General features: G+C 41.9%; 1 protein-coding gene across 1 annotated transcript; it reads right to left on the bottom strand.

Moving 5' to 3' along the window:
* Positions 1-93: 93 nt before the first annotated feature.
* On the bottom strand, positions 94-8,567 carry derl1 (derlin 1). The gene is made up of 8 exons (XM_084053798.1): positions 8,237-8,567; positions 5,949-6,060; positions 4,555-4,619; positions 3,882-3,908; positions 3,647-3,742; positions 3,216-3,268; positions 2,484-2,594; positions 94-1,340 (listed from the first exon to the last, which is right to left on the bottom strand). The coding sequence occupies exons 1-8, from the start codon at positions 8,387-8,389 to the stop codon at positions 1,181-1,183; spliced, it is 777 nt and encodes a 258-aa protein (XP_083909924.1). The 5' UTR covers positions 8,390-8,567; the 3' UTR covers positions 94-1,180.
* Between the last annotated feature and the right edge of the window lie 1,760 nt (positions 8,568-10,327).

Below are 10,327 nucleotides of genomic sequence, written 5' to 3'. Positions count from 1 at the left end.
CAAACTAAATCATGAATTTCATTAACCCTTACAAATTTCCACCAAATATAACGCACTTTCACTTGTTGGGCCTGCAGCTCTTCATAATTTGCGATTAATAGATAATCCTTCTCCACACAATAGTGAGTAATTGTCTTCCATGCTTCTCGTAAGTGCCATGGCAAAAGTGTTAAGTTTTATCTTCACATTGATTTAATTAAAAGGGAGACATTTACAGAATCCCAACTCTCCCATGAATCAATTCCTGTATTTACAATGGAACCGCAAACTTGTCATTTTCTAATTCCCCATGGCACAGATATAAAATTTCCATGACTCTAAAAATGATAAATAAAATACAACTCTTCTGTTGTTTCCTCACCATTTAGACAGTCGTAGCTAAATCAGATCTATAACCCAACAAGTTAGAAATCAAATCTTCCGTGCCTAACTGTATGTAAATCCAAACCATGAAACGATGCTCTCTAAATGGTCTCAAATGTGTTCAGCAGAAGGTTGGTTGGCTGGCTGTGCACTCCCAACAAGTTGGTAATTACAATGTAATCTAATATGGCATCACAGAGAGAGGGAGACCGACAGAGAGAGAGAGACCAACAGATATGGACCAGAGAAAAGAAAGCACAGAAACAAACAAAAACATGCTGGTCTGCAGCTACCACTTGTCTAGTCTCGCAGTCCAATGGGGGTCGAAAAAAGGATGAGAAGGAAGGAAAAATAACAGGTGGAAGAGGGGCTATGCGATTTGTCATGAAATCCATTTATTGTTGTTAACTTCATCCACAGTAGTATTTGTGGTAGGAAGCCAGCTCTGCTTCGTGAATGGAACCTGCAGGCAGAGTCTTAGTCCTGATGTGCGCTATGTTCTTGGTTAAAATGCTTGCTTCGACATCTCTTTCCCTTATTGCCTTGAAGAACACACATAGATGTCATTTCCAGGGTGAGAGGTGGTTATTTGTTTTCCTGCTTCTTCGTTTTGTGCAGTTACCTGCTAATACGTGTTCCCTGATGGTACCATTTATGAAATAAACTAAGATGGATAAATAGCTTGCCCTCATCCTTTGTAATAGCAAAGATGTCATCCTTCCAAGGGAGGATGTGAAGAAGCAAGGATTTTAATGATGAACATTCATTGCACATTCAATAGAGGGAGTCAGGAGCAGGAATTCCTCTCTTTGTCATCTCAGTCGTCCCCCAGACGGAAGCCCGCACCCCAGTTATGACGGCCTCCTCCTACACCACCTCCACCTCCACCTCCTGCTTGCTCCTCTGGTGCCGGTCTCCTGCTGGGAGGAGCTCCAAAGCCTGACACCCCTCCTCTCCTATTGGGCAACAGCCGGTACCTAGAGGCAAAGAGGAAAAGAGGAAAAGAGGTGAATAATTCTTATAGGATTACTCCACTGTTTTTAACCTCATCTTCATGTCTATCAATTGGAGTAAAGGTTAATACAAACAAAAAACTAAATTACAAGCAAAAACGTTTATCTAAGAGGTGTCCACACACATTGTACGTTATTTGGCTGTCTTTGTATCGTCCCAGATTACATTTTCATATTGTTCTTGAGACGTGGCAAAATTGATATTGTCTTGGGCCATTCAGTGTGACAGTGTTAGGGGCAGGGCCCAGTCACACAGGCTTCAGCACATCTGCAGCACAAGCCAATGAGACAGACACAACCATTTCCCATGTTATCTTGTGGGGCTGTGGGCAGGTCCAGCAGGAGTGCCAGTTTCTGGTGTGTAGTTCGTCTGACCTACTGCACGTTGGAGTGTTGGCTCAATGAAAGAACATTACAAGCAAAACATGGCAGCCAGGTGGAATCAATGCACTGCAATTGTCTCCTATTAGTTGGCGCCCGACCAAGATTCGCCAATGTTGAATCCAACACCACACGTGTGTCGGACTTCACACGCTTCAGTGCTGCTGCTTCAGACACAGTGAACCTTGACCAGGCGCCAACCGATAGGACAGAAGCGATGTGCGTTGACCCCACTTGGCAGTCCTTTCACTTGTAGTGTTCTTTCAGTGAGCCAACATTCTGACAAAAGTCAAACAAACTACACACCGGAAAACCGGCACTGCATGCCCACTGGGAAACTGCATGGGCTCTGTGTGAGCGTGTGCACGCATTAACAATGTTCTCTCAAGCATTTGTTTTACCATTACAAGCTAATGAAAGGGAAACTATCACATTTCAATGATTTGTTCAGACACTACAGCCGCTCTCCCCTCTGCTACTAAAGGCAATGGCCTCAAAATGCTAGACAACCAAGCCTTTGCAGTGAATTCTGGATATTGTAGATCAGATAGCAAAGTAGTTTTCTCAACACGTATTGCATGTCTTGCAGGGTATGTTGCTACATGTATATCAGTGGTACTCAAACTTTTTCATGTCAAGGACCCCAAAAATGTAATGTATTTGTCCTCTGCCAATAGGAGGATGTGCATTAAATTGTTTGTGCACACGCAGGTAGAACATACTTACAGGAACTCTGGTGTGGAGAGGAAGGAGCGTCCTCCCAGGTCCATGGGGTATTTAAACATCAGAAAGAAGTACATATGACCCACCAGGTTCCCTATCAGCTCATTCACCACACTAGAGAACAAACAGAAGACAACACAATGTTTACTCATTGAATGAATCATTAATGTATTCATGAATCTATTCATTCACCACCTTAGACAACAACATACACAAAACAAAGCATTTATTCATTTGAATTCATCATTGAAGCTGCAATCCATAACTTGTGTGTGTGAATTAAGCCTTACTTTAACAAACAGCTCAACAGTAACGACTTTGGCCATTGCGCAAGGTACCCAAGTTCGAGTGGGACATTAAAGTTATGAATTGCAGCTTTAATACGTTTAATCATGTATTTATGCTCATAGTAGAATACAACTTATATGTTTGTGACCACTGAAAACTGTGGCACCAGACTTGGGAATGTTAGTTGTAGTAGCTACAATCCAAATGACATGTCAACATGTTTTGCAGCAGGCACTGTGCAATGGTGCAAAAACTACAGTATATAAGGCTTAATGCTGAACTTTTTTCTTAACATTTGAAACGACAGTACTTAAGTTGATCAGATGCAAATGTAAGCTGTGTGTGTGTGTGTGTGTGTGTGTGTGTGTGTGTGTGTGTGTGTGTCATTTACTATGCAACATAATGTCTTTCCTGTCACAACAGGTAGGGAAAGACGTGGTTACTTACGAGCCTCCGATGATGTAGTTGAAGCCCAGGATGACCCAAGGTAAGTAACAAGCCTGAGAGACGGGAAATTAATATTAACCTTAATATTATGATTATGTTTAACAATGAATAATAATTATTTTGAATGACATTCAAGGTAAAGAGACTAAGAGTAGTAATACTGATAATTTGGTATATGAGATAATGGGCAGACAGGACAGGAACGACAGAATTACCATAGTTGCATTGTCGCAGCTATAAAAAAGAAAAATCACACCTAATATAATCTTGACTACTACATAACACCATCTACAAACAGAAGTGCTAATGGAAAGAATGTTTGGACTTGTTTTAACCACTTTCAACATGGCGTCCCTATTTTGGACATCTAGGAGAAATATTCCCAAAACAAATTTGTGAAAATAGCAGATCTACAAGCTCGCAACGTGTACCTTGAATCGTGTTCCGAACCAGAAAGAGACGATGGTGTCTCTGTTGAGTTGAGCCCAGACGTAGAGTACAGACATGATCAATGGGATCATTAGCAACTGGAAACAACAATGACAATGTTAATTTAAAAAATCAAATACCTAGACAACTTGATAAGAGGGTAGTGGTGCCTGGGGGACTTGGGGTAAATGTGAGATCATAATGCTGCTGTAGTGTATAAATATAACAAATTCTCACCTGCATGTCCATCATCAGTCCAGTTATCTACAGGTTCAGAGTCAAGGCCCACAACATTACGGCACAATTTGATTACAGAGCATGGCTTGTTGTGGCAGTAACATGAGAATTAGAAAAGCTTTTGACCATCTCTGTTCTTGAACTAGACACATTAACTTGGCAGCTTGGGGGTGTGAAAGTACACTGAAAGAATAATGCATTGATCCAAATCAATCTGTCAATCCAGAAGGGTTGTTAATCAGAGCTGAACTCTTGATAGTGTACTACACACAACTTCAAACAAGGAAAGGGTGTGAGCGAGCATGTGCTGCATGTGACCTATTTTAGGCTGCTCTGCAGGGGTAGAATGCCACTGGGCCACTGGCATAATGCCACCCAAACCTGGCACACTGCTGCAGCCTGGAGGGACAAGGAAAGAGAAGATGAGCTGGAGAAAGAGAGAGAAAAAGAGAGAGAGAGGGGTAGAGAGGGTGCAGAAGAAAAAGGAGGGAAAGTAGAGAGATGGAGAGGAATACAAGCTAACAAAGTTTTAACCTTGATGCCAAAGCAATGCAGTAAAAACCTCAAGTCGATTCTAGAACAACAGGCCTAATAGCCTGAATAGAAGATTCAATGGGTTTGGGATGCTTGAAGATGAAGGCCAGTGTTGTATCTGTGATGAATGTAAGGATACAACAATGCAGAGCCAGTTGAAAAAGAGCATGAAGACGTAGTCAGCTGGCCGGCCATCAAACGCTCCTGCAAGACAAAAATGGAGCATTTATTAGAAAAAAGGTTAACAGAAAAGCGTGATGCTGCACTGGTGATGGATATTAGATTTGATCTTTTATCAGGATAAAAACACTCAAGATCATTTATTGTGGTGAATTTCCCTTATTGGGATAATTGTGACTTGAAAAAGCTGAAAAGTGTTGTTCAGGTTCGTTTTTAACTAAAACGGGTTCAAAGTATTACAGTTTAACCCTATGCTTCAATGCCAGTTTTGACGTTATTCAAAGAACAGATTCACACAATGTTGCTATTTTTATTTATCCTTTATTTATGCAGGGGGGGCTTATAATTTATGAATACCTTATAAAAAAAAAAATTTTAAATTGTATATATTTTGTGAGTGGCAAATGTTTCACAACACCCACTCCATGAATTTCACCCCCGAAAGCCTTTTATAAACATATTTTCTATTGAAAGTTGACAGGGACGTGTTTCCCGCAAAAATGACGTCATCCGGCCGGAAAACGGAAACGGAAATGCACCGGTTTCCTGTTTGGCCAGGAACTACCGCACCGGTTTCCTGTTTGGCCAGGAACTACCGCGCTAATTACAAAAAGGAATCTCACGCTGTTTTTAAGAGATTATAGGATTTGAAGATGGGAAAAAAACAGCAAAAGAAAACACAGCACACGGTAACTAATGCTCCACTGTCTAAGAGAAACGATCCGCAGATAGTAAAAAACAATTAAAAGAACACTTTTTGAAACGCTTCCGTCTTCCGGTGAAAACAAATGGAATTCTGGGTAATGCAGGCATCGACTTCAAGCATGCAACGACGGTAGTGACCAGCAGAGGCTGCTAAAAATCATTTTTTTGGGAGTTGCATTGTACTACTTTAAGTATATATGAAGTATGAATCTGCCCTTGTTTGTTTTTCACTAAAAAGGATGATCACAAAAATACGTGCCATGATGCAAATACAAATATTAGTTTCTTAACAAAATGCAAGGTAAAGTGATTTCAGTATACGTTTTGTATATGTATATTTTGGCTATGATAATCGTGACATTAATTTTCATATTGTCCCATGTGTGCACTGTACATGAGTGTACATACTACATACTCGCACAGTGATTTTCAAACTTTAATGCCCAAGGCACACCGATGATGAGGAAGTCAAAATCTCAATGCACACCTGTATTCATAGCAAAAATAACAGACCACACCAACACATGTTGTAAGCTAGGTCTACTATTTATTTTTGTTGTATTAAAATAATTCACGAAATCCGGACACCTAGACTTGTCTCAGAGCACACTGTTTGGGAATCACTGCTGTAATGTACAATAAGCTTACCTGTCTCTAGCCTAGAGGAGTACTGATAGAGAAAATAGAGGTTGACCAAGTAGAGAAATCCAGTCCCGGGGCCTACTGGGAAATACAGGGTAGACGTCAGTGGTCTCCAGATCTGAAACAAACACAAGACACATTATATTTCTGTGTATATCCCCCCTATAGCATTTATTATAACTAAAGCAGAAAAGGTAGGTTGCTCGCTGTAGTTTGCAGGGTTACAGATATGTTAGTGTGAAGTCCAACTAAGGTCTTGTGTAAAGTACATAATGGAGAGATGAGATCACTGGTTTCCAAATCTGAGAGAAAAGACGGAACACCTGATGTTCTAAACAGCTTGAGTTTTTCAACTTGTAAGTCCCTGGATAAAAGTGTCTGCTAAATGCCTAAATTGTAACACATTGAATTGTGTTTTATCCTATATTAAAATTGCCTAGAGGGTGGGTCGATGGTGGAGGATGGGGTCTGTTTACCCATTTTTCTCCCCAATTTAGTCGTTATGCAAATTCCTCCCCATACACATTTCTGTGTGTTGTCACTGCTGTTGTATCCTACCGACTCACCTGCCAGTGAGTGAGGAGACCCCACCAGGAGGACGTAGAGGCTTCGTCCTACTCCTCCCGCCCCAACACTCCCTGCTGACAGGTGTAACCCCAGCCCGTAGGATTACGTGCAGTGATATCACCCTCCCTGCCTGGCTTCCCTCGCCCGAACACGGGCCAGTAGACCCGGATGCACCACGGTGGAATCGTACCCACAACCTCAGCAGTGGCGGGCTACTTTACCACTGCGCCAACCGAGCGCTAATATGGACTGGATTTGAAGGCCGCACAGTGGCCTGATATTAGCCTGGTTCCAGACCATGGACCCCGCCCACTCTCTGAGTGGACTGCCCCTCTTGGTCTGGTGTTGTAATGTGAGCCTAGGATTTATTCGGTACAAAAAGTACCGTCCAATGAGAGTCAGAGGGGTGATGGGGATCCTTTGTGATCGGTTTAGGGAAATTCTAATCACCTCCCCCTTGTAATCGCCTACACTGGAGCCAATGTCAGACTGAAGCTCCACGCAGCTTCAGTCTGATAATCAGGCTAGCCTGATATTCTAATACAAAAAAACTGCCCAAGAGTGAGCCCCTGGACTATCCACAAAAGTCAAAGAGACAGCATTAACAAAAGAGGGGAAACCAGTCAGAGCAGGATGAAGCAAGGCCTTCTAATAGTGATGATGGGTAGAACAATGACATCAAGTAATGTGTCCGCTCAGTCAGAGAGCACTCGCCCGAGTGCTGATGGTACTGTAGGTGTTTGCGCTCCACCTCAGCAATCCATCTCCAAGTGGTCTAGCACATTAAAAAAAGGGATAGACACCCTAAAAGTCACTCCGACCTATTTACTTACTTCTTACTTCTGACACCTGATCCCATTTCACAGAAGCAGAAGTCATCCAGGATTTAAAGGCTGACTTGGAGCATAATCATTGTCATTACTCTCTTCCGGATATAGTGACACATTTTAGGTTAAAAAAAGGCTTCAGCTCAACTCAAACTGTCTGTGTTGTCAAACTCTGTATTAATACATACAGCATAAGTGCGGTACTACTATGATTTGAAGTCTTGTTACAATTTGCCACCTCTAGGCTAGAGGTGGCAAATTGTAAAGAAAAGGTGTCATCTATCCCAGCTCATGTTCAATTCAGCTAAAAGCCCACGTTGATGAATGTTGGTCGAAGCGCTCCCCGCAATATTGAAATGTCATACTTATAACTATCATGTCAAATCTTATGTCTGTTTCTCTGAGGAATCATTGTAGTCATAATATGCCAGCCCAGCCCTGTCATTATCATACAATATGTAATGTCATTTTTGATAGTCACCAGCCCAGCCCCTTAATGTCATTTATTGACACCTTAAACCCGGCAACCCGCCTGTGCTGTGTGTGTGTGTGTGTGTGTGTGTGTGTGTGTGTGTGTGTGTGTGTGTGTGTGTGTGTGTGTGTAATCATGAGTAAAAGACAGATTAAACGCTTCAACGACACAGACAGACATTAAACAGGTGTCCTGTTCTATTCTTATTCAAATCAACCTATAGTAGCTTGACAGCATCCGGAAGTCATACCTATTTTCCCTGTCTCTGATTGGCTGTTACTGTTATATGGAGGCCTATGAGCCTTGCTAGTAGCCACCTGCTAACTGGTCGCATAAAGAGTCATGAGTATAGGAAGGCTGAGAACGAGACTACATAAGAGTTAGACGATCGAACTGTCAGACGAGCACACACAACCACTTATACGTACCTGAAACTTGTTGAAGAAATTCTCTGGCCATAGCACGAGGTACATGGGACTGATCAATCCCAGTTTCCCTATCAGAGGAACAGCTATCGACCCAGCAAACCAGTACCGGGTGATAAAGGGGATGCTTTTGAACCAGTCCCCGATGTCTGACATCTTTGCATATGATGATCACAACAACCGATCAAACGCAGAGAACTAGAAGATCCACCGAAGATAAAACAACTGACTGGCACACAGTGGTGCCCCTCTCTAAGTACAAATAAAACGTCTCCGTTTGTTCATCCGCTGCTATGTTTAGTTGACATGACGTGGCTAATCACCAGTAGCTAGCGTTCCATCTGCGTCAAGTTGCTGTGAATCACCAGGGCATTTCCGGTCAGCTGTTTTCAAAATAAAAGCATCCATAATATGCACGCTACACCCAGGGGTCTTCAACAGGGGGTCCGGGGCCCCTAGCGGGTCCTCAGAGTTACTACAGGGGGGCCACCAAATCCTTGTGTGATAGGATACTTTTTTCCCCCCATAAACCACTTGGACCCTAGCATCCCTATCCTGAGGGGAACATTAGCCGAAAATAGCAGATCTACAAGCTCTTATGAGCTTGTAGATGGCTATTTTTGGTAAAGAGGCTTGGTGTAGAGGGAAAGAAGAACAGACCAAGTACAGAGTGAAAGGTCAAGTTTACTAAATATTGACTAACCTCGCATCACCAGTCTTTCCACGGAGGAAAAAGTATTGACAGTTTAAGTGGTTAAAAATCTGAAAATACACATTAACATGAATCCAACACAACACTTGACAGTGCTGTCAAACAAGTCTATGAAATCTAGGAAAAAGTTTAATCTGCAACACAATTTTATACAATATGTAGTGGTGGGGGTCCCTGCTTCACCTTTCTCTCAGCTAAGGGGTCCATGGCGGCTTGGCCAGAAAAACTTTGAAGACCCCTGCAATACACAAACAAACAAAACTTTTAGTTAGTATAGTGCAAGTGCAAGAAAAAAAAATAGCTGTTTTTCTGTGAGTGTGCCTGTGTTTTTTTTTTTTTACTTGATGCTTCATCTCCATCCAGATCAGATCCAGATGTTCCAGATGATTGTGTGGTGTTAGCCTTGGATCAAGGCTGTCATATATGTATTTGATCGACTTTGACATTTGTATATACAAAAGTAAAAGTCAGACTCGATAAAATACATCTATGATAGTCTTGATCCAAGGCTAGTGTGGTGTGTAGTAGACAACCATAAATATCAAAGAGAGGATACAGAGTCTTCATGGGTTCAAGGTACAGCACATGTGTAAAGTTGAGATGGAAAACTTACTGACAAACACTCTCACACCACTACACATCCTGATGAAGAAGACTGAGACTACGATTTCACGTCAAGATTAGGTTTCCTGATGACCAAATAAGGACCTGCCATCAGGCTCTCATGCTCACCTAAGCCCTTTTTTATACAATTTGTTTTATAAGGAAGCCATACTGTTATAATTAAATTTCTGTACAACCCCCCATTGACTCTGGTCAATGAAATAGGGTTTAAGTGGTAAGAACTATTTATTTACAAGGAGAAAATAAATTGACCTCTTGAAAAGGAAGTGGATGGCATTAAACATTTATAGACAGATAAAACATGAATGGTTGACAGACGAACAAGATAAGAAGAGTAGCCTACAGTAAATCAAATGAAGGGGCAGTGGGGGTCACAGGGACAGTGGGAGGTAAACAATGCAATGTAACCAAAAATATATATGGAAATAAAAATAAGTAAAGCTGGTCGCATCACAATAAGTAAACACAACAGCCCCCAACAATCCCTTTTCTCCCCTTGTTACCTCTACCCGCACCCATCCATCCATCTTCACAAAAAAGAAATAAATCAAGATTATGTGAGTTTGGCATTCTTGTTTTACGACTATGTCCAGGGCAGGAATTTCAAGGAGGCCACAAAGGCCATGGCCGTCGTTGCCCCAGTTTAGCCTTGCGCCCCTCAAAAAAATTGCACGCCCTGAGGCCACAGCTTTAATGCCCCATGCTGACTGTACCTAGCCTGACACTCAGCCTGAATTTTCATTTCGTTTCACTCCATT

Source organism: Gymnoscopelus microlampas, assembly GCF_963454915.1.
Source record: "Gymnoscopelus microlampas genome assembly, chromosome: 3".
Taxonomy (NCBI): domain Eukaryota; kingdom Metazoa; phylum Chordata; class Actinopteri; order Myctophiformes; family Myctophidae; genus Gymnoscopelus; species Gymnoscopelus microlampas.
This window is presented reverse-complemented; position numbering and strand designations above follow the sequence as displayed.